Source organism: Oncorhynchus tshawytscha, linkage group LG16 (assembly GCF_018296145.1).
Source record: "Oncorhynchus tshawytscha isolate Ot180627B linkage group LG16, Otsh_v2.0, whole genome shotgun sequence".
NCBI lineage: Eukaryota > Metazoa > Chordata > Actinopteri > Salmoniformes > Salmonidae > Oncorhynchus > Oncorhynchus tshawytscha.
The window spans coordinates 20768077-20792989 of record NC_056444.1 but is presented as its reverse complement, the minus strand read 5'-3'; the positions used below and the strand labels follow the sequence as shown (position 1 = coordinate 20792989).

The following is a 24913-nucleotide window of genomic DNA, read 5'->3' as shown; positions in this document are numbered from 1 at the left end:
CTCTTCCACTGCATAACCCCCCACCTCACCCCCTCACTCCCTCTAAAGATAAATGTTGCCCACCTTGGGGTGGGTGAGTGAGCACTGCCTCTCTGCTGATTGGATTAGAGACTGGTCGTCGTGGTGATACAAGATGGAAGGAGCATTAGGAGGAAGTAACAGACATCCCATTAGACAGACATCAGACTACAGCTCACCCCCTCTGATCAATGGGTTACATCAACACTCTATTCTCTCTCTCTCTCATTAACAGTACTCCTGTGATGGTTGTGACCCGTATCGTGTTCACATCATAACCTACTTACTGAGGTGTTGTTACTGCAAGTTCATATAGTGTTTCATAAGAGAATGTGATAACAGCTTTAAGTGTTCCATAATCAAAGTTTCACACATGGTAGTAAGGATGGATGGACTGTAGGAGTGAACAGGGCGGTAGCAGTGAGGGATGACTGGGTGTTTACAATACACACACACGCAAAGACACACAAAGAGTTAGATTAAACCTGACACTGGGTTAAAAGGAGTGAATTAGGATAAATCGTACATTGCAAGCTTTTGTATAAATAAGTGAAGGCGCCAGTCAGAAAGAGTCCAGTGAGCTAACAGGACAGAGAACATGAACAGTTAGAGTATAAATAACCACTAAATAGACAAATAGAAGAGAGAGACAAACAGAGAGAGAAACAGAGAGAGAGAAACAGATAGAGAGAGACAGAGAGAGCGAGAAACAGAGAGAGCGAGAGAGACAGAGTGAGAGAGAGACAGAGAGCGAGAAACAGAGAGAGAGACAGAGAAAGCGAGAAACAGAGAGAGACAGAGAGACAGAGTGAGAGAGAGATAGAGAGCGAGAAACAGAGAGAGCGAGAGAGACAGAGAGAGTGAGAGAGAAACAGAGAGAGAGAGAGTCTTTAGTTAATGACCTGCACTCTTTACAACCCTTAAGAGACCCAATGGACCAAGGCCTCATCTAATCCTACTGATTCTCATCATGAAGAGGACAGACCACACACACATACACAGGTCCTTCTACGAAATGAGCCCCTTTTGCGTTCCTTTATATTTGAAGAAGGAATTGTGCACCAATATTGGATTTTAAAAGCCTGTTATATTAAATGAAGTGTCCTTTAATATAGACCACATGAAACAATTAAATAAATCAGCTTTTTATATGGATAAAGAGCCAAAATTCAGCATTTTGACATGTCCCTCTCTGCACTCTCTGTGACTTCTCTGAAGATTTTAACCCACTTAACCCCGCATTTCTCCAAGTTTACACCATCATTGTAAAGCCCTAGCTATTGTTTTGCTTTGACAGTCATTTCTGAAGATAATCATTTTAGGGTCAACGCTTTTAAATATTTCTTTCAAAAGATACATTGAACATCTGTGCAAAAGCAGGTGAGATGGTTCTACTCTTCTCTGCCATTTTCTGGTGTTTTGTGGTTGAAAACTGAACAGGTCGAGCATAACAGGTCAACCCTGTTACCCGTAGATAGACAAGCTAGAAATGTTTTAACAATTTACATTTTTTTGTGAAGCTTGCATTCAATTGACCCTCCATGTTGCTCATAACAAGCTTCCATTCCCTCTGTCACAAGGGGATTTATGGCTGTAACAGGGTTGTAACAGGGTTGAAATCATCAACCCTGTTACAGTCAACTCTGTTACTTTATTTGGCTCTTAATAGGCACTTACTATATTATTATTTTTATTGAACCTCTTGAGATGGAAAATGTGTTTTGCTTGTCATGAACATTTGCTCGTTATGACAGAATGTAAAAAATTTGGTGAACAAAATATTTGTATTTTTTTAAGTTACACTTCCCAAATGGGACTCATTTTGTGGAACAACCCACACAAACACACACTCTCCAGCCATTCCTTCAAACGCAAATATACTCACACACACTTGTACCTGTTGTCGTCATCGTCCCCCTCTCCCAGAGCGACTGGTTACTAGTATAATGTTCTATGGGGTGACATCAGCAGTTGAGGAGGTGTCACTGCAGAGCTAACGTAATCAGTGATTACACCATAGGTCACAGGGTCAGGTCACTAGACCTATAAACACACACACCATCCCACTCGTCTTTTCCTCTATGCTATTATCTGTACCAAGAGGACAATAAAAGGGAGACAAGAGAGGAAAGGAGGGAGAACAGAAGAAGAGAGACAACTCAATGGGGTTAGAGAATACATCTAGAGAGACTAGATCGAGGGACTAAAGTAGACAATTGGAAAATAAAGAAGGAAAGGCAGGTAATAAGGGAAGGTACCAAACCAAAGTCAGAGAGAGATTGTTACTCCTACCATGCCTAAGTGTATACTGTCTGGGCCAGGGACAGGGGCGTATTTCTCCCCAAATTGCTCCATTTCCACAAATGGACTTGTATTGATTAGAAGGAATGCATCTCTTCAGAACTGCTAATCTGTTAGTGCCGTTCTCCCTCCGCCAGTCTCCACTTAAGGCTAATTACCCAGAAGCCAATACTGCGGCCGAGGGCGCAGTATAGCCTGGAGAGACAGAGCGAGAACTGAGGAGAGAGGGATGGTAGAGGTGAAAGAAGAGAGGAGGAGATAGAGAGGACTAGAGAAGTAGAACCAGTCAAACTCAGACTGCAGCCAGGTCTGTTTATGTTTATATTGGTAATGTGCATTGTCTCAGAAAAGATAGATAAATATTCACGGTAACTCTCCACAGTATCAGTCAGAGAGAGAGAAAGAAAAGAAAAAGGACAAAATCAAAACAGCAAGAGGCTAGATTCACCTGCTCTGAGAATTTTTCTCTCTCTTTCTTTCAATTCAATTCGCTTTATTGGCATGACGTAACATTGTACATATTGTCAAAGCTTACTTTGGATATTTACAATATGAAAATAATAAAAAAAAATAATAATAATAATTCTCTCCCTCTCGTTTGTGCTGCGCTGGCTCTTTAAAGACCCAATGCAGCCATTTTTTAAAACTCAATATCAAATCATTTCTGGGTAACAATTAAGTACCTTAGAGGAATATATTTTTATTTAGAAAACAATTTCTCAAGCAGGAAGTTTGCTAGGACTGTTAAGGTGTGTTCTGAGCGAGGGACCTGCTTGGAGGGGCATAATGGGACGGATATGTAACTTGAAAATGATATTGTCAAGATTTATTTTTTGGGTGGGTGGGCTATTTACAGTGGTGTAAAGTACTTAAGTAAAAATAATTTAAGTCGTTTTTTTGGGTGTCTGTACTTTACTATTTATATTTCTGACAACTTTAACTTCACTACATTCTTAAAGAAATAATGTACTTTTTACTCCATACATTTTCCCTGACACCCAAATGTATTTGTTACATTTTGAATGCTTAGCAGGACAGGAAAATTGTCAAACTCACACTTATCAAGAGAACATTCCTGGTCATCCCTACTGCCTCTGATCTGACACACTAAACACATGCTTTGTTTGTAAATTGTGTCTGAGAGTTGGAATGTGCCCCTGGCTATCTGTAAATAAAAATACATGTAAAAAAAATGGTGCCATCTGGTTTGCTTAATATCAGGAATGTTTTAATAAGTAGGTATATTTTAGCAGTTACATTTACTTTTGATATCTAAGTATATTTTAAACCAAATACTTTTAGACTTTTACTCAAGTACTATTTTACTGGGTGACTTTCTATTAAGGTATCTTTACTTTTACTCAAGTATGACAATTGGGTACTTTTTCCACCACTGCCTATTTACCTATACTGCCTGGTGATGTCACTAGGCAAGCCTAAACCTGCTGTTTAGAAGGTACTGTGTAGATAGATTTTCAACCAGCAACTATCAGGAAATTACACTGATCACATGTTTTCACACTTTTACGGTGTTAGTTTCATCAGTCATACAATATGATGCAAAACACAGAGAAAACAGCATTTTGTCTTCACTGGGCCTTCGAGCAAGTCTCTCTGGTCGTTGTGGTAGGATGCGGCCACTTTGGACGGTGCTCAAATGAAAAAGACATTTCCCTGTGGGCCCCTATTGCTCCAACAGCTCTCCCTTCAGCCTTAAGGGCTCCCTCAGGATCACATGAATACGTTTTTATACAGGCATAAAAAAAACTCCTGACTGCTCTTAGTAGCACAACCGCAGGTACTAAGAGGATAATGAATGGTGATGTTTCAACTGGAGGAGAGGTAGAGATTGACAGAGGTAAGCCACAAACCTGACACCATACATGGAGACAGATGCACTGACACATCAATCAAGTGTAGGTGACTGTGGGTGGGTAGTTGGTTCAAAGCATTTATCAAACATTGTGGAACTGTCTGTACTCTGAATATATATATCCATATTGATAATTTCATGTATTGTGGTAGTGCATGTCTATACCGTCTTTGTAAACTACACAGAGAAAGCATGAATCATCCAACATATCATACACATCTGTGACTGAGTGTAGAAAACATTAGCAACACCTTCCTAATATTGAGTTGTACCCCATTTTGCCCTCAGAACAGCCTAGGGGCATGGATTCTACAAGGTGACAAAAGTGTTCCACAAGGATGCTGACCCATGTTGACTCCAATGTTTCCCACAGTTGTGTCAAGTTGGCTGTATGTCCTTGGGTGGTGGACCATCCTTGATACACATAGGAAATTGTTGAGTGTGAAAAACACAGCAGCGTCACAGTTCTTGACACACTCAAACCGGTGCGTCTGGCACCTACCACCGTACCCCATTCAAAGGCAAGTTCATATTTTGTCTTGCCCATACACCCTCTGAATGGCACACATATACAATCCATGTCTCAATTGTACTAAGGCTTAAAAACCTTTAACATGTCTCCTCCCCTTCATCTACACTGATTGAAGTGGATTTAACAGGTGACATCATTAAGAGATCATAGCTTTCATCTGGATTCACCTGGCCTGTCTATGTCATGGAAAGAGCAATGTTTTGTACACTGTGTGTTTCAGGGGTTTTCAGAACAAATCTCAAGCCCCGTTTACAAGCAATACTTTCCACTTGACCTCTGATCATTTAACAGATGCTCTTTTACAAGGCATCTTAGATGTATAGGCAACAGCTGTACAGCTAAATGTAAGGTATTATTGAAGTGTCCTGGCTTGTTATAAGTGTGCCCCCGCCCAACCCTGCAGAGCACTATGCCATCCTGAAAATAAACAAACGATAAACAAAGAAGAAATTGAGTGATTATCCAGAGTCTGAATCTGTCTCAGCCTGTTTACTAACAAATGAAGCCCCAGAGTGATTGTCCCCTCCCTGATTATCCTTTGTGATTACTTTTTTTGGGAGACCATATAAAACTCAATTATGTTAACTACAAGACGTGCCCTGAATGGCTCTCCCTCAATGTGGCCACTTTTAAAAATCAATTCTTGGTTATGAATTGGCTCCGTTTGAATCCCTCGTGGAGATAATGTATTTGTAAAGGCCTGAACTGCAATTTATGGTTCAGGTGGCAAGAGGCTTATGAAGTATGTAAAGCCTAGCTGTCTCAGTCTGACAACCACACCTCACTCACACACACACAACACCACCTCTTCATTCCAAATAGGTTTGTGTCATCAACCACAACAGAACTATAATTTATTTATTTCTGTCTAACTCTCTCCATCTCTTCCTTTTTTGCCTCAATCATTGATTAACATTGATGTTTAGTATAGTACCTTGGATTATATGCATTTGTGGTGTAGGAGCATGTGGAGACTGGGTGTCAAAAAATGTAATTGTGTCTACCTGTCTGTACCCGTGTGTGTGTATTTCTCATTGGGGGTTAATAAGGGGATAATTAATGGCTTCCAACGATTCGACACAAAAAATAATTATCCTCTTCGCATCATCAATCTCATCCTGAACAACAGCAGAGGCACCGCCACACACATCCTGATGAATATTGATTTCTTAACTGGAGAAAAACGGATAAAAATCAAACCGTGTGCAAGATGTAAAAATGCAAAAGCCTCATCGAATCAGCCCAGTGCGGCTGCGTCCTCTAGTGTCTATTCAGTCACATTACAGAGCGTGAGAGAGATCTATTTTCTATGAATTAACCTACTTTGGCAGTGTAAACATGTTTCCCCTGCCAATAAAGCCGTTTGAATTGAATTCAATTCAGAGCGAGCGACGGCGTTGTCTCCTGTTCTAAATGTGAAATTCATTCCAGATGACCTATTATTTATTCAGCGCCAGACTGTAACCTATTTAAATACTAAGTCATTCAAATCCGCAAGTGTAGAAGTTAGACTCGTCTACTTTAGGAACACGCTTAGAGCTCGATGTTTTTGTATTGCCTATAATTGCCAAACGCAAATTCTTACTGCATGTCGGTTTGTTTAGAAGTATGCGTACATTCAGCAAGGAAATGACCCTCACCTTATCTCGGTAGTAACCATATCTAATCGATTCCCTAACGGTCAGTTGTTTTCAGAAAGCGAAACTTGTTCTCCGCACCTGTCCTGTCCGGTTCGCATGCACAAAGGTGACATTGGGTCACACCCAAGGGAGAGAGGCGGGAGAGAGGAAACCCAGATCACGTGGAGAGTGCCAGTAATTGCGGATCAGCCTCAGGAATGGAGATGTACGATGTACTTCAATCCCTTTCTGCCTTTTCACCGGGGGTGTTTTAAGCCTCCCTCCCGCCTCAATTGGTTAACGGAGGGTAACCAAACGCTAGCCGGTAGACTGATAATGTCAACACATGACGCGGCGAAGGTAGATCTCAGATTTCTAGGTGGGGAAAAGGAGAGAGAGGAAGAGACAGAGGCGCCAAAGGTTCCTGTCCAGAGAGACGGAAACTGGAAGAGGACGAACAAGACAGAGTAAATGTCTTGATTAATTTAAAACTTAGTTGTAATTGCTTCTTTGCCAATGATAGTCTACGGAATTGTGAAGTCCATACATTTGCAGCAATTTAAGGTCAGTAGGCTGATATCATTCGATATAATTTGGACATGTTTGGTTTTACAATTTTGGGGGTTTTCTCTTCTAGCCTTCTTGTTCAGCCTAGGCCCACTTGCGTTTGAACTTGTATTATTTTACGCAATATACGAACTTTCGAGGTGTTTTTATGTAACAGTCAGCTCACACGTGCATGCTCCCTGACATTTTAAAGTAACTGTCCAGTGTTTCCGATTTCTATGAAATATAATTTATAATTATTTAAAATATGAGTGAAATAATTTTCCCCCAAGACTTCCAGTCTTTGCCTGCCCTTGAACGGTCTAGGTATATATAAAAGTGTTCTTGTTCCCTTGTCTATATGTTCTTTCAACTTGCCGAAGACCAGCTGTGCAGACAACCCTACCAAATGGCCCAAAGTAGCCTATGGCAATATCTACACCTACTTGGTGGAATCTTCAGGTTTACACAGGCAATATACATAGCTAGTTAGAACTGGTCCTTGGGCAGTTGATGAAACTTATTTGGGTGGTCTTTTCTCCTACTATTGTTCAAACAAAACAGTACGCAATCAGATTTATTCATGTTAACTATAAAAGCATGGTTAGTTCGCTAACATTAACTGAAGAAAGTCTATTGGAATCAGCTCTTTGCCTGATAATCGTGAATGACCATCGCATGGAATGTACATCTGTTCATGCTAACATTTTTACGTGTAGAGTCAGTGTTTATAGGTATGATGTAGTTTGTTGATTGAAGGCGGCATGGAAGTATGTTAAAAATGACCAACCAAGCATATCCAAAATGTGTGTAGAATGCTAAAAATGTCGGGTTATGCGTAAAGTAAGTAATTTAACATAGGAGTAACGGGAGGACCCTACGGCTGTACCCTAATGGGGGGCATGGTAACGTTAAGCCATGTCTCGCTGTGTATCTATGCGAGTAGACTGCTGATTTGCCAGCTCAGTCAATTTCACCTTTTTTTAATGAGCCAACTTAAAATAGCAAGCATTTTTGAAACAGTCTGTTTGAGGTGTTTTTTTTGTTGTTTTGGCCAAAAAATACGAATATAGGACTATTCAACAACATTATCTGTGTATGAGTTAAGAGTAACCTTTAAAAGTGAGATTTTCACTAGACAGTTTCTTTAAACGTCACCTAGGAAACATAGTTGTGCTGGCATTTGTGTGGAACCATAGGCCTCCATGCATGTTCAGGATTGTTCCTTTGCCAATTAAATCAAAGTTCCTAATCCCATATCAATCCCTCTACAAAAGGTAAACAAATCTGTGCTATAAAGCATTGCCTTTACTGTGCAAGTATTCAGTTGGGGTGGGACTGGCAGATGGTTGTGACATTACCCATGTTTGCTGTGAGGTCATAGGCTAACCTAGGTGAAATTGACACAGGGATGGGGGGACATGTCATTGTCCACGCACCCTCCCCCAATATTGAGAACAGTTCAATTTGCCCCCAGTCATTTATTTGGGTTTCCAGATCATCCTCTGAGGAAATAGCAATAACAACTTCCACTTATCCTTCCACTTATGCCTCAAGAGAGCCATAAAAAGTAATGTGTAGAATTGCAGGAAATCTGTAATAAGATGTCAGACCCCCGTCTACTGTTCGTCCCCACAAGTATCTACACCACAGTTTCGCCCTTGACCTATTGTAAAGCAAAATCCCCTTGAAGGCTTAAATCCTTCTTTAACCTGTCTCTTCCCCTTCATCTACACTTAACAAGTGACATCAATAAGGGATCATAGCTTTCATCTGGTCGATCTATGTCATGGAAAGACCAGGTGTTCCTAATGTTTGTGCACTCAGTGTACATCTGTGAAGATCAAAATGGACAGCCATTATATGTCTTCACAATAAGCTTACAGAAAGGTTGATTTATGCAAATCATTTTGAACATCTTATGACAGGACTATGACCTTTCACTTAGAGATTATCTTGCATGTCGTGCTGGGCATGTTAGACGTTTTGAAGAAAATAAGCCTTGAAGCACATGCATGCTGCCGTGGAGAGCATAGTGGTTTGACCAACTATTTTATTTACTCAGACCGGATGTGAAGCTTTCCTTTAGGATAGATGTTTGCTTTGGCTTGAGGTGCTCAGTGCTGTAAGCATTCCAATTTAGTTTGATCATAGTTTGGAAAGATTTAGGCCAACGCCGGCAACAACCAACAACAGTGGTGTTTCTGTGAATAGAGCATGTTCACCCATTTTTCCTTGTTGACATCAATGTGCTCATGGTCTGTGGGAGAAAGAAAGGGTAAAAACATTGACTGAATCTGCCCTGCAGTCTGTTGAATTTGGCATTAGTCTCTAGTTAAAGGAATGATTGCCACGGGAGAGCTCTACTTATAGCATGTCCTGCCACGTTGTCCTGTTATGATGCAGAGCTTAGTAAGCCTTACAGCCAACAAGTCTTTTTCTAAAGGAAAGGCGTAGCAGCTTGTGTAATGGCTTATTTCACCCACAGCATAGGGCCATGCCTCTGTATTGGGAGGGAGAAAAAGGGAGGGAGAAAGAAAAATGAAAGGAACAGAAGATGGACAGATTGAGAGACAGACAGACAGACAGACAGACAGACAGACAGACAGACAGACAGACAGACAGACAGACAGACAGACAGACAGACAGACAAAGAGGCAGACTGAGACAGAGAATCCTCGTGTGACTTCCATGCTGAAGACAGCTAGAGGCTTTAAACTGTAGTCACAGTTGATTTAAACTTGGCCCATGCTGGTAGCTGCCAGCCAGCCCAGAACAGGACAAGACAGTGTAGTCGAGATGGTAATCACTGCATCTCCCTGAGGTATAGTACTCTCTGATTACTTTGGTATCTTTCCCAGTGACCAGATTGTGTTTAGAATCAGGGTGAATAATCAGCACTTTAGTGGGATTATACTGACTGGTTGTGATTAGTCTGTGCAGAGACGGAGATCATCAGATAGATATGTGTCAGATAGTTGCTCCATATTTATGTTAGATTGTTATCAGGTCTCTGTCTGTATTGGTGTTTTAGCTGGTATATCAGTCAGCAGTGTGTGGCTGCCTGGGCGTGTTGAGTGACGGGAGCGGATCATTCTAAAATAAATCAAATGATTTTATATGTCAGGTAAGGCTGATAGACAGATAATGTGAGTGTTAGAATCACAGTCACTCACCTGCTGCTATTGCCTATGACCGATTGGACCTTGTCTTTATGGTCTAGTTCCATATTATTGGACTTAGGTTCTGGTCATACCTGGTCTGATTTCCATGGATACTTAGGTGTGTTGTTCCCCAGCAGACCCCAGGATGTGAGGTGGTCCCAGGAGAAGAATCATCATGGAAACGAAGTGGAAACTGACCAGTGGACTCAGACACCACTCAGTGCCAACAGTGGGGGGATAGAACAGACAGGTGAGACAACTCGCACACCTTATAGACACAGGTGACTAGTGCTGCGCAATTATCGGTTCAATTACTCGAATTCCATTATTGATTTATTTTTTGTGAGCCCAGAGAAATCAAATCATTCACAAGAGATTTGAGAAATTAAGTCAAGAACTATGTAGGCTGAAGGGAGTTGTAGTTTTCATTAAGTAAACTCAACCTACGTCAGTGCAGAAACATGGTAATTATATAAAATGACAGAGACAGATCAGAGAGGAAGAGGTGAAGCGCCGAAATCGGTCCAAAATAAGCCCAATGCGTTTCTATGGGCTTATTTTGAACCTAAGCTTGTCGACTGCCTTCCCGCCTTTGGAACAACGATTCCCATTGTTAGGGAATAGACATGAGCATCTCGTCATTGTATACAGATCTCTGGACGGATACACTTTTACGCCTGCTACATTAGATTAAATACACACAGACCGCATAGACCGCATAAGAGAGCAATGTTCACAACGACAAGGGGTACAGAGACCGTTTGCGGAAGTATACATTATCTACTTTCAAAGAACTAGTGAAAATGATTTTGTCAGACCACTCTGCAGTATACTTAGACAGGCTAGCTAAATAGGATGACTACAGACAGTACCGTATGGGGAGCACCTAACGTTAGATGGCCTGGCTGGCTGACTGCTACTGATGAGATTACTTTAAGGAATGAAAGATAATAGTCATCAAATAAAAGCTAAGTAATATACACAACTGAAATATTTATTATTTCATAGTAATTTACTATTTTTCTATTGATGTCTATTGATGTCAATGTGGACCAGACAGAGGCAATGGAATAATTTAATGTTTTGGCAATTGAATGTTCACTACTTTTGGCTTTATAAAGTCATTATTTCATAATACATTTCATGTTTTAAAAAATATATATTAAAAAATCAAAAAGCGTTATTTATTTTTTTTATAATCAAAACGAAACGAACCGACCCCAAAAAGCACTAATCGCTCAGCACGACAGGGGACACAACTGAGGGAACTTACAGCAGTGTGCAGTGATTTACAAGTCTGCTGTAGATCCACATGGACTGTTAAATTAGTACCTATCACAGGTCTAGTTATAAACTCTACTCTAATACCATATGGGATGTTTGTGACCAGAGCTAACTTTGGGGACCAGGGAGGAGAGTCACGGCCGACCTGCAGTTCTGAACAGGAACCCCAACCAGACCCGGTTCACATCCTCCCTTTCCTTCAGACTCTCCTCTCAACACAGCAAGAAAAACGACCTGGAAAAACTAGAGTCCACAGCTCAGAGGGAACACTGTCTACACAGGTGAGACAGAGCATTTTTAAAGCTAGAGTTTATTGCCTTAGTTATGGGATTTTGCATTATACAGTGATGCATTTTTTTATTGCCCCTCTCTTAGACACTATCCTTCTTTTACCATCTATGTATGTGTACAGACAGAATTGCACCAACACGGCTCCATAAATCAATATGGTTTAACCAAGGTTAATTAGTTCCTTGGACTGCTGTACTGAGGAAATACTTCAGATTGATTTCTTAGGTGTGTGTGTGTGTGTGTGTGTGTGTGTGTGTGTGTGTGTGCATGATTCTGTGCGCGCGTGTGTAATATGTGTCAGGGATGAATGCAACTCTTATCAGTACGAGTCATTTATCAAACACTGTCCCTTAGTAACAGACGACCTTTACCTGGCTGTATTGTCACCTATCCATGTCAGCTCTTAAGACTGAGGCTACACACCTCTCAACATCAACTTCTATACTAGCACTGTGGCCCTGTGTTTGTGTGTGATGTCTTTATTACAAGTGTGATGTTAAGGCATTCAGTTAATAGTTCCACTATTGCTAACATAGCCCAGGCAACACCACTGGAAGTAGTCGGGGGCGGGGGTGCTGCTGTGATGTTTTCCACGCAGAAAGAAAAACATTGCCTCTGCTGAAGATGTCTATATGTGGTCTGCTAAAACAGGACTATTAAAGGCCCTGTTTACTAACTAAATGTACTTGTAGTTGAGTGTTTACCAGCATTTGTAACTTCTGAGTTTGATAATTATCTGCACCAAACAGTTAATCTGATTAATACTGTTGGAATATAAAAATAGTTGCTTGATATGTTTTCCAGTTTCTTGAAATACTTTGCAAATGCAACTTATTTCTTTGTGAACTGAAATGGTCTATTCATTCCTTTTCAGTAGACACTCTTACCCAGAGCAACTTACAGTAGGGAGTGCATACATTTTCATAGTTTTTCGTACTGGTCCCCTGTGGGAATCAAACCCACAACCCTAGCATTGCAAGCGCCATGCTCTACCAAGTCAGCCACATCATCACAAACCACTTGATGTCTCAATGTACTCAATTACTCTACTGTACATTGTTTTTCTTCATGGTGATGGAAAGTCTAGTTACAATCCTAGATGACCAGCTTGTGTACAATACAGTAATGTACATTATGTGGTTTGTAACGATGGTAAATTAATACTGCACAAAAAGTGGTTGTTTTCCATGTTATTTGATGAATAAAAACATTTACTTTCGTATGGATGTTTTGTGTCTTTGCCCATAACTTTGCACCTTTTCGATGTAAACATTTGAGGACAGGATTGAGTTATTTCTGGATTCCATTAGAATGACTATTGCAGAGAAAGGGACAGGGCAACAACTCTTACATTCCCAAGTATTGAATCTAGCAAAAGACTCTTCTTAATTATACAACTTTTTTTGCTGGTAAAAAAAATGTTTTGCTCATGCTACAGGCATCTATATCAGTCTGCTAATACTAGTAAAGGCCCAGTGCGCTACTTTTGTGAAAATGTTTTAAATATTCAATATTTTTTTAATTAAAATATATTTAGAATTCAGATTTGAGGGGTTTATGGGCATATTGTTGTATATGCTCCCATTGCTCAACACTCACACGCCCTGCTGACTGATATACCAGCTAAAACACCAATACAGACAGCGACCTGATAACAATCTAACATAAATATGCCCATAACTCCCACAATGCTGTTACACCCCTACTTCCCGCGGCTATGAGCCCAGGTAAACATAAATCATGTAAAAAGGGAGAGCTGGAGGATAGACAAGAAGGAGATAATGAGCAATGGAGGTCAAGAGAGAAGATGGAATGTAGTTGATCCTGTGGATCAGGGTGAATGAAAAACTTGTGACACCTATAATCTTTACAAAAACATTAACACCCAGGAGGTGTGTCTGCATGCTTGTGTGTCTTATGTATTATGGTATACAGTGCATTCGGAAAGTATTCAGACCCCTTGGCTTTTTCCACATTTTGTTATGTTACAGCCTTATTCTAAACTGGATTCAATCACTTTTTTCCCCTCGTCAATCTGCCCACAATACCCCATAATTACAAAGCAGAAATTGGTTATTTTTTATATTTTATTTTGAAAATTTATTCAACTTAAAACACATCAAATTTACATAAGTATTCAGACCCTTTTACTTAGTACTTTGTTGAAGCACCTTTGGCAGCAATTATAGCCTTGAGTCTTCTTGAGTATTCTTCTCTGCAGATCCTCAAGCGCTGTCAGGTTGGATGGGAAGCGTCGCTGCTCAGCTATTTTCAGGTCTCTCCGGAGATCAAATCAAATTTTGTCACATGCTCCGAATACAACAGGCCTTACCGTGAAATGCTTACTTACAAGCCCTTAACCAACAATGAAGTTCAAGAAATTGAGCTAAGGAAATATTTACTAAATAAAGAAAAAAATTGAATAAAAGTAACATAATAAAATAACAATACTGAGGCTATGTACAGGGGCTACCAGTACCGAGTTAATGGGGTAAAGTGATAATGCATAGATAATAAACAGTGAGTAGCAGCAAGGGGGAGGGGGGGTCAATGTAAATAGTCCGGGTGGCCATTTGATTAACTGTTCGGCAGTCTGTTGGCTTGGGGGTAGAAGCTGTTCAGGAGCCTTTTGGACCTAGACATGGTGCTCCAGTACTGCTTATTGTGCGGTAGCAGAGTGAATGGTCTATGACTTGGGTGACTGGAGCCGTTAACCATTTTTGGGGCCTTCCTCTGATACCACCTAGTATATAGGTCCTGGATGGCAGGAAACTTGGCCCCAGTGATGTACTGGGCCGTATGTACTAGTCCACGTTCATCTCCTGTGTCTTGCTCACTTTGAGGGAGAGGTAGTTGCCCTGGCACCACACTGCCAGGTCTCTGACCACCACATTATAGGCTGTCTCATCTTTGTTGGTGATCAGTCCTACCACTGTTGTCGTTAGCAAACTTAATGATAGTGTTTGAGTCGTGCATGACCATGCAATCGTGGGTGAACAGGGAGTACAGGAGGGGACTAAGCACGCGGGGCTCCCGTGTTGAGAATCAGCGTGGCAGATGTGTTGTTGCCTACCCTTACCACCTGGGGCCGGCCTGTCAGGAAGTCTAGGATCCAGTTGCAGAGGAGGTGGTGTTTAGTCCCAGGGTCCTTAGCTTAGTGATGAGCTTTGTGGGCACTATGGTGTTGAATGCTGAGCTGTAGTCAATGAACAGCATTCTCACATAGGTGCTCCTTTTGACCAGGTGAGAAAGGGCAGTGTGGAGTGGGATTGAGATCTGTTGGAGCGGTATGCGAATTGGAGTCGGTCTAAGGTAGTCTGCAGGATCCTGTTGCTGTGAGCCATGACCAGCCTTTCAAAGCACTTCATGGCTACCGACATGAGTGCTACAGGGCAGTAGTCATTGTTACCTTCGCTTTCTTGGGCACAGGGACTATGGTGGTCTGCTTTAAACGTAGGTATTAGACTCAGTCCGGGATAGGTTGAAAAATGTCAGTGAAGACACTTGCCAGTTGGTCCGCACATGCTCTGAGTACACAATCTGGTAATCAGTCTGGCCCCGCGGCCTTGTGAATGTTGACCTTTTTAAAGGTCTTGCTCACATTGGCTACGGAGAGCGGGATCACACAGTCGTCCGGAACAGCTGGTGCTCTCATGCATGCTTCAGTAATACTTGCCTCGATGCAAGCATAAAAGGCATTTATCTTGTCTAGTAGGCTCACGTCACTGGGCAGCTTGCGGCTGGGTTTCCCATTGTAGTCCGTAATAGTTTGCAAGCCCTGCCACATCCGATGAACATCAGAGCCAGTGTAGTAAGATTCAATTCAATCTTAGTCCTGTATTGAAGCTTTGCCTGTTTGATGGTTCGTCTGAGTGCATAGCAGGATTTCTTATAAGCGTCTGGCTTAGTGTCCCGCTCCTTGAAAGCACGTGTGACATGCTGGTAGAAATGATTTCAATTTCAAAGTCCCCGACCACTAGGAATGCCACTTCTGGATGAGCAATTTCTTGTTTGCTTATTGCCTTATACAGCTTGTTGAGTGCGGTCTTAGTGCCAGCATCGGTTTGTGGTGGTAAAAGACAGCTACCAAAAATATAGATGAAAACTCTCTTGGTAGATAGTGTGGTCAACAGCTTATCATGAGGTACTCTACCTCAGGCATTCAAACGGGTTCAAGTCCGAGCTCTGGCTGCACCACTTAAGGACTTTGGCTGCGCCACTCCTGTGTTGTCTTGTCTGTGTGCTTAGGGTCGTTGTCTGTTGGAAGGTGAACGTTCTCCCCAGTCTGAGAACCTGCTCCAGAGTGCTCAGAACTTCATCAAGGATCTCTCTGTACTTTGCTCCATTCATCTTTCCCTCGATCCTGACTAGTATCCCAGTCCCTTCAGCTGAAAAACATACCCACAGCATGATGTGGACACCACCATGCTTCACTGTAGGGAGGATGCCAGGTTTCCTCCAGACGTGACGCTTGCATTCAAGCCAAAGAGTTCAATCTTGGTTTCATCACACCAGAAAATCTTGTTTTTCATGGGCTGAGTCCTTTAGGTGCCTTTTGGCAAACTCCAAGCAGGCAGTCATGTGCCTTTTACTGAGGAGTGGCTTCTGTCTGGCCACTCTACCATAAAGGCCTGATTGGTGGAGTGCTGCAGAGATGGTTCCCCTTCCGGAAGGTTCTCCCATCTCCACAGAGGAACTCTAAAGCTCTGTCCAAGACCCTTTCCCCCCGATTGCTCAGTATGGCCGGGTGGCCAGCTGTAGAATGAATCTTGGTGGTTCCAAACTTCTTCCATTTAAGAATGATGGAGGCCACTGTTGTTTGGAACTTTTGATGATGCAGACATTTTTTGGTACCCTTCCCCAGATCTGTGCCTCGACACAATCCTGTCTCTGAGCTTTACAGACAATTCCTTCAACCTCACTGCTTGGTTTTTGCTCTGAAATGCACTGTCAACTGTGGGACCTTTTTTATAGACAGGTGTGTGCCTTTCCAAATCATGTCCAATCAATTGAATTTACCACAGGTGGACTCCAATCAAGTGTAGAAACATCTCAAGGATGATCAATGGAAACAGGATGCACATGAGCTCAATTTTGAGTCTCATAGCAACGGGTCTGAATACATATGTAAATAAGGTATCTTTTTTTTATTTGTAATAAATTTGCTTAAATTTCAAAACTGTTTTCACTTTGTCATTATGGGGTATTGTGTGTTAATTGTTTCCTCAATCTAAATGAATCAATTTGAGAATAAGGCTGTAACGTAACAACATTTGGAAAAAGTCAAAGGGTCTGATTCGTTTCTGAATGCACTGTATAACCATTAACATCCATTGTAATGATGTATTAATGTTTTTCTCTACATTTCCCTGCTGCTCCAGTTCTCAGGGACCTGTAAGGGACACACCTATAGCTCAAGCACAGGTAAACATAAAAAACTACAATTTAGTGGCAACATTATTAATGACACTTTACTTAATAACACAATAGACATGTTATTAACAGTCATTACAGTTAATGTCACCAGTTTGTGTCATTACAGTGTTGCCATTAGCCAACATCAATTGTCATGACTGCAAATGGCATTTGCTATATTAACAGCGCCATTGAGGCCATATTATGACCGCTTCAATTAAATCGTTGGCACATGATCAATGTCAGTTTGAACATTGTGTAATCTGAAAAGAACCATCATGAATGCCAGTGTGGGGAGGAGAAAAATAGTGTTTCTGTGGAAATCTCATGTACTTGAAATAACCTGTTTGTCCAGACGAATTATTTTAATAACATTTCCATGGGAACATGACTCCTGTAATGCTCCAGTTTCAATAAGTACACCATGTCAGATTAAATGTGTTGTCACACACAAATACTCTCCCACTCATCCTACAAAGCTTTGGGAGGTGTGGAGTGACAAGCCACAGTGTTGACATATGAAAACCATTACGTGCTGCAGTTTGAAGGCAATGGATTTGACATTTCTGACGTTGCATAACTTTTGGACTAAAAGCAAAATCGTTCAATCATAGATTCTCTTTTTCATATAAAACCTTTGGCTGTGAGGTTAAAGCTTAACAGATATGTATCTAATTGTTGATAACAATATAATCTGATTTGAACTTTGAACTTTCTCGACAGGTGAAAAGAGAAGTCTCACCATCATATTATTTTGTACCAGCCAATTGCCCTTCAGACGAAGAGGAAGTGACATTGCTTCCTTTTAAAGAGGAAGAGGATTCCAAGACAGCCATGTTGTCCTCCACGCTGGTGTCGGTTCTCGCCCCACAGTGGAGTGGGAGAATACGCAGGAACAAGCGGGGCATGGCCGGTACAGACATTGGTGTGTTTGGCATGGCAACCAGTGAGTCTGGACAGGAGATCCAAGGTAACGGACAGGAAGTGAGTGAGGGGGGTGTGCTTTTGAAGCCGCAAGTCCCTCTCGAGACAGACTCTGTAGGACAACGACAACAACAACAGTTTCTGGAAACCCAGAACCAACGTGTTGGGGAGAGGGGGTTGACCCTTGGATCACAAGTCCATGAGAGGGCTTCAACACTGGGTAGCAGCAGAAGCACAGTGGGGGGCTGGTATGAGGGAAGCACCCCCAGCCTCAAACTGGACAACCCAACAAAGGCCCCAGTTTCTAAGCCTGTCTCTCTGGATGTGAGTTGGGGGAGGCTGGCCAACAGAGGCGGAGGGGGGGGAGCTGTTTCCCCTGTTACTCCCAGCTCTCCCCTCTCTCCCGACCTGCATGTACGCAAAGGAATGTTACAGGCAAGTCGTCAAGGAGCCCAGACATCATTGCTGAGTTCCAAACCAACAACCAGTAGCCTTCTTTTCTCTCTGAGAAGGCTCAACACTATTGCGAGCTCTATCCACTCAGAGACAAATATCTCATCTCTAACCAATGACAGAGATGGAGAGACTTCAAGTCCACACCTCTCTCCAACCACAACCAATTACAAAGCATCAGAGACAATTAGGGCACATCTTTCCTTAACCTCATCCAATGATGGAGCCAGAGAGAGGTCCAAGTTCCTCCCCTATTCAGCTGATCCCACTTACAGGACAATAGAGAGGTCAAGGCACCTCCCCTTACCAACTTCCAATCACAGAGAAGCAAATACACACAGGACACAACTATTTTCAACCTCGCCCAATTACAAAGACACAGAGGGCACACCCTTTACCAAACTTCCCCAGACTTCCAGGGCGTATCCCAACCGAACCTCCCCCAGGAAGCAGACTCTTCTGTTTAGTGGTCTAGAGAGACTTTCCCCCTCAGAGAGACCAGATGGAACCACGGTTCCCATCAGTGATACTCATCTACCTTCCTCTCCACCGTCCCAATATGACCACCTGGATTTTCATGGGAGCCAGTCTCTTCCCAGAGGAACCACCCTGAGATCTACTAGCTGGAGAAAGCACATTACTCTGAAGGACAGTGTGTCTAATCCCAGTTCCCCCCTCAGTCCCACTTCCACCACCACTATCAACAACAACAACAACACATTCAGCCTCTCAAGCACTTCCAGCAATAATAACACGGATCCCTCTAGCACCAATGATAACACTGGTGTCAATCCCCAAATCACCATCAATAACAACAATAATTTAGTCACCCCCAACAATACCAACCTAAACAGCAATACTGTCACTGGCAAACACACACCTCAGAGCACCCTTAAAAGGACTTATGCTCAAGATATCCCAGACCAGGATTCCTATAGAATACTCAAAACTCAGAATTCCCTTAACTCGAATGACCGACAATCACAAAAGCCCTATTGTTTGTCCAATATCTCCTTCAGGTCTAACACCAGTAGCCCAGCTAGCTCGAGCACTTTGAGTAACCCAATAAAGTCCAGCAAGCCTGATCGCTACAGTAGGCCATGTAGTTATGACACCATCTACACCCCTCTGACCGTATTTAGCCCCAAGACTCCAACCAGCTCTGAAACCAGTGACACTCCATCCTCCCTCAGTAGTCATAGAACCCTTTATTTGTCCCATTCCCCGAACCCCTCTTCCAGACAGCTCTCCTTACAAACCAGTATCGCCTCCACATCACTCAGTAGACACAGACCCCTCTATAGTTCCCGCTCACTCAATACCGCCAGCTCTATAAGACAAGACCCCCAAAACAGCCCAAAATCTCCACCCCCAGTCGTCAGAAGCCAGATTCCCATAGTGAGTAACATCCACACCCCCACATCCCAACTGCAGTCCCCTAAAACTGCTTACACGCCTACCACAACTCCCCAACCACTCCTACTTAAAACCGGCTACGTCCCCAGTATCCCGACCCGCTACACCCGACCGTTGTCTCCAGACAGCTATACCCCCATATCCCTGAGTATCCCCACCACCCAGGCCCCCTCCACCCTGCCCCTCTCCCCACCTAGCTCGTCCCCTCTGGTGGAAAGGACGTTCATAGGCAGCCTAGACCTCTCGCCTAAGAAACACCAGCCCCAAGTGGAAGGGAGGGTAACAGCACATAGAGCGTGGCAGGAGTCACAACTAAGGCTGTCACAGTCTCATTCACCTCAGAGTCCTCTGTCCCCAACCAGACCCCTCCGTAGTGTAGGGGGTCCCGCCATCTTCTCCTCCCTGAGATCGGGCAGCCCAACCTGGGCTACGTCACCTCTGTCTCCCCCAACCCTCAGGACCACCAAACTACAAGTTTGGAGGGGAACCTCGATGCATAACTTATCCATAATATCTGATACATTGGTGAAGGAGGGAGGGCAAGCTCTCTCAGAGCATGTTAGCGACCACACTTCAAACGTCACAGTCAAACACACAGGAATTGACTCGACCGTAATAGGATCACAGAGGAAGACCGCTGCCCCTCTCTCCCTTCCAGAATTTGGGAGCTTTTCCAAGCCACGATTTAGCTCCCCGCCCTATTCCACACTCAAGTCTTCACGCCCAACACAGGGTGAGGTCACACACACAACATCACACCAACCCCTTCTCTCACCCCCTACCTCACCCCAACACTGCCCCTTCTACGGCCATCACAGGGCTAGGTCACAGGACAGTTCAAAGATTGTTGCCTTGGAAATTGATCGTGTCAACAACAACTCCAAAGAGACCAGTCAAGAAAATGTTGAGACACTTGTGTACAGGATTTCTAAAGTTGATTCCTCTGCCATATTGGACAGTATTAGGCCTGCACAGCCCTGCTTTCCTCGACGCAAACCAGACACACGAGTCGTCACAGGGATAAAGTCCAATGAACTCTGCCGTCTACCTTCACAACACAGCCAGGTGATTGGAAGTCCCAGCTGTCAATCATCCCAAAGCTCCAATGACAGTGGAGCATTAGACATTGAGAAGGTTGTGTGTAAAAGCGAGAGTTTCCCTAAGAGTGCAGCGGCTCCATTACAAACCCAGAGCCCAAAGAAAGGCTTATTCTCACTGAGAGGTAAGAGAGACAATGTTGTTGGTACGCCTGCTACCAATATCCCTAGAAACCCAGCGATGCCTCAGTCTGAGAAACCAAAGAAAGAGTCAGAGAAGGAGCAAAAGGAAAGTAACAAAATAGACCTGGTGCTGAGTCGACTCCGGCAGACCTTCAGAGTCAAACGTCTCGATGACGAGAGGATGAAGAGAACACCCCAGCCTCCTCCTGTCAATGGAGCCAGTGACATTAGTGATGTCACAGAGAGTAGTGGTTCTAGCAATCAAGAAGAGGAGGAAAAATGGAGGGAGAATGATGGCGTTCACAAACCTTCAAACTCTTTCTGGGCTGGCAGTGAGCACACGTCAGATTTGATGAAGGAAAATGTTAGACGTGAACACTCACAGTTTGAGGGTTTTAAAGACCATAAAGAGGCTAGAAACAGAGACCAGCCTTGTGTTATGGATCTTCCTCAATTTGAGGCTTACAAGGACGAAAGGATCACTAAACCCAAACACCAACCTTCTAGTAGCGAGATCAGCCCAACAAGGCGGCAGTTTGAAGCTTACAAAGAGGAGAGGATCAGTAGAGCCAGAAAGCAACCTCCTCAGAGAGACTTCAACTCTGTTATGCGTCAACCCTGGGACCCCAGCCGCTCTGCAACCCTCCCTGCCTACAGAACCTCCTCAGGCAGCACCAGAAACACTTTCTCTGTCTTCCACTTCAGCCAGAAGGACTCTGAGAACGATAACGTGTTCCACATTCCCAGGATTCCTCAGAGGAAGAAGACCACCTCTCTCTGTGAGCCAGGGGACAGGGAGTTCGGTTCCGGTGATCAGCGTGGCAGTGAGGGACGTCTGGCATCCTTCTCCTCCTGTGCTGATCTCAAATACGGTCTTGAGGCTGGGCGTTCCTTCTCTGTGACTTCTGTGCTCTCCAGCCGACCTTCGGGTCCTGGACGCATCTCCTCAAGCCCTAGGGTCAGCAGTGTCAGTGACCTCACTTACCCTGCTCTGACCTTTGGAGAAGAGGTCATGACTTGGGATGACTGTAGGGTCAAAGGTGATTGGACAATACCAAGGTGGGACACACACACAACAACTGGCCACAAAACCATAGGTGACAGCCAAGCTGTAAATGACTGGTCTGTCGTTAGTGACAGGACATCCAGAAATGAGTGCAAAACAATCAAAGCTAATTTTATAAATCCACACAAGGCTAGATCTAAATCCCTACCCAGAAATGTATCCTGGAGTTCAGAGGTCACCGCCCCATCTCCAACCTCTACCACCACTGGCCGCATGTGGAACCATGGCAGCCTGGAGACCTCTCACTCCCTGTGGGATACAGAGGGTCCTCCAACCCCCCCTCCGTCCCCTCCCTGGTCCCCAGCCTCCAGACGCATATCTCGCCCTCCCAGCTCCTCCTCTGCCTCGCCCTCCCCCACAGACAGCAGGGCATCACAGGACAGCCTGTCCCCTAGGGGGCGCCTACCCTCCAGGGGCTATGTCTCCAACCTGGCAGTCTTTGAGGAGTCTGACTCAGGCTCTGACATGGACTCTGACACAACCACAGATGATGAATACTACCTGGCAGGTGATGGCGGTGAGAAGGAGACTGAACTGTGAGAAGAAATACTGTATGGGATGCATCTCAATATTCTAAAGTGGGTCTGTCTGTCTCCTTTTGGTCTCCTTATATAGAAATGATACTTATTTACACACCTATTTATGCTCACTAAAACAGACTTGTTAAGTGTGCATGGCTCTGGGCCTCCCGAGTGGTGCAGTGGTCTAAGGCACTGCATCGCGGTGCTAGCTGTGCCACTAGAGAACCTGGTTAGAGTCCAGGCACCTGTCCGCGACCGGGGGACCCATGACGCGGTGCACAATTGGCCCAGCGTGGTTTGGGTTAGGGCAGGGTTTGACATGCCGGGATGTTCCTGTCCCATCGTGCACTAGCGACTCCTGTGGTGAGCCGGGTGCACACTGTCACAGTCTCCAGGTGTACGGCGCTTCCTCCGACACATTGGTGCTTCTGGGTTAAGCGGGCATTGTGTCAAGAAGCAGTGTCGGCTTGGCTGGGTTGTGTTTCAGGGGACGCTTGAGTTGCAGCGATGGGACGAGACTGTAACTACCAATTGAATACCATGAAATTGGGGTGAAAAAGGGGTAAAATAATGAAATCAAATAAAAAGTGCATGGCTGACAGTAAAGAAGTCAGCACTGTCAGATCACAGGTTAATGTCATGCTCTTATCCTGGGATCCAAAGAGCAGCCCACATGAACTCTACACCATATCCAAGAGCATGGCACTCTGTTTTTTTGTCATGTCACAGGTTGCTTGGTTACTTGACTTTCTCATGTCTGATATTTGTTTAGTTATCAGTGGGAAGTGTACTGTATATGCTAGGTTAAAGGTATTTATGAACAAAGAGATCTAGCTATAAAGCTATCCTATCCTGTTTTATTACTTCTGCAGCTGTTCTAACCATGGCCTTTATTCACAAAGTGTATCAGAGTAGGAGTGCTGGTCTAGGATCAGGTCCCCCCTGTACATATGATCATATTCATTGTGATCTGAAGCCAAAACTGATCTTAGGTGAGCACTCCTAAACTAAGACTCCTTGTGAATACTGACCCTGTTGTGGTAGAGTCCTGTACCCGGGTGAGAGGTATACCTACCATACTCAGTTTGGCTGGGGTCACATTTCATTGTCAAGTGCTGCCTATCAATATGCTTTAAGCTAGCTTGCTATATGATATGCAAGATGAATATCTTTGAATGTTTTAATTCTCATGGAAATCAGTATTTTCTATTTTGGTTGTCTTGGAAGGTTTTCCTGAAATGCATATGTGTGCATTATAAACAGATGATTGTTATAAAAAATGTGTGAATTACTTTTTGTGCAATTCAACAGTTGTTTTTGGATCAAGTATATGGTAAATATATTTTGAATGAACAATAAACCAGTTCTAATTCTGTATCTGCCCCTTTGTATTTTATAAATATATATATATATATTATATATCAAACTGTTATGCCCAACTATCATATCTAACCAAAGACTGTGTGCTGTGACATTAGTGTTTTGACTTTCCCCTTGGATACCTGAATAGTTATGCCTGCCACCAACACCACAAGAGCATTCCTACCAAACCACATTCCAACTATACTAATGAACCTAGACTAACAATACTGAACACAATGCCTTATTACATACTTGCTGATTTAAATAGTGCATGTAATGTAGTGCATGTAATGAGTGTGTGGATGGGAATACTGCGATACAGTCGTTTGTCTGTGTGGTTAGTAGGATGGAGTACAGCTAGTCACAGTTAACTTTGGCCATTTTCTATGAGGTCACTTGGGAAGGGCCACACAGGCCTACACACCCAGAAAAATGTGTACAAACTAATGTTTTTGTCATGCTTTAGACCCCTTCGACATCTTGGACTTCATTTGTTGTCCAGTGTTTGTGTTTCGACTCTCTGTTTGTGTCCGTTTTCTATAGTGTTTTGCACAATAATGATTAATAGGTTATGTATACAACACAGGAGGTTGGTGGCAGCTTAATGGGTGAGAACAGGCTCGTGATAATGTCTGGAGCGGAATTGTAGAATGGTATTAAATACATGAAGCACATGGTTTCCAGGTGTTTGATGCCATTCCATTGGCTCCGTTCCAGCCATTATTATGAGCCGTTCTCCCCTCCGCAGCCTCCTGTGGTTTACAATGTTATGTCCAGTGCATTCAGAAAGTATTCAGACCCCTTGACTTTTTCCACATTTTGTTACATTGCAGCCTTATTCTATATTGGATAAAATAGTTATATATATATATATATATATATATATATATATACGTAAGTATTAAGAC

The 24913-nt window shown here is 43.2% G+C and overlaps 1 protein-coding gene across 1 annotated transcript; it reads left to right on the top strand.

The window, feature by feature from the left end:
- The first annotated feature begins 6884 nt into the window (after positions 1-6884).
- Positions 6885-24018, top strand: zmp:0000000991 (mucin-12). The gene is made up of 5 exons (XM_042298947.1): positions 6885-6907; positions 10191-10303; positions 11444-11618; positions 17010-17052; positions 17767-24018. Exon 5 carries the CDS (start codon positions 17878-17880, stop codon positions 22660-22662), a length of 4785 nt encoding a protein of 1594 aa, XP_042154881.1. The 5' UTR covers positions 6885-6907; positions 10191-10303; positions 11444-11618; positions 17010-17052; positions 17767-17877; the 3' UTR covers positions 22663-24018.
- The last annotated feature ends 895 nt before the right edge of the window (positions 24019-24913 follow it).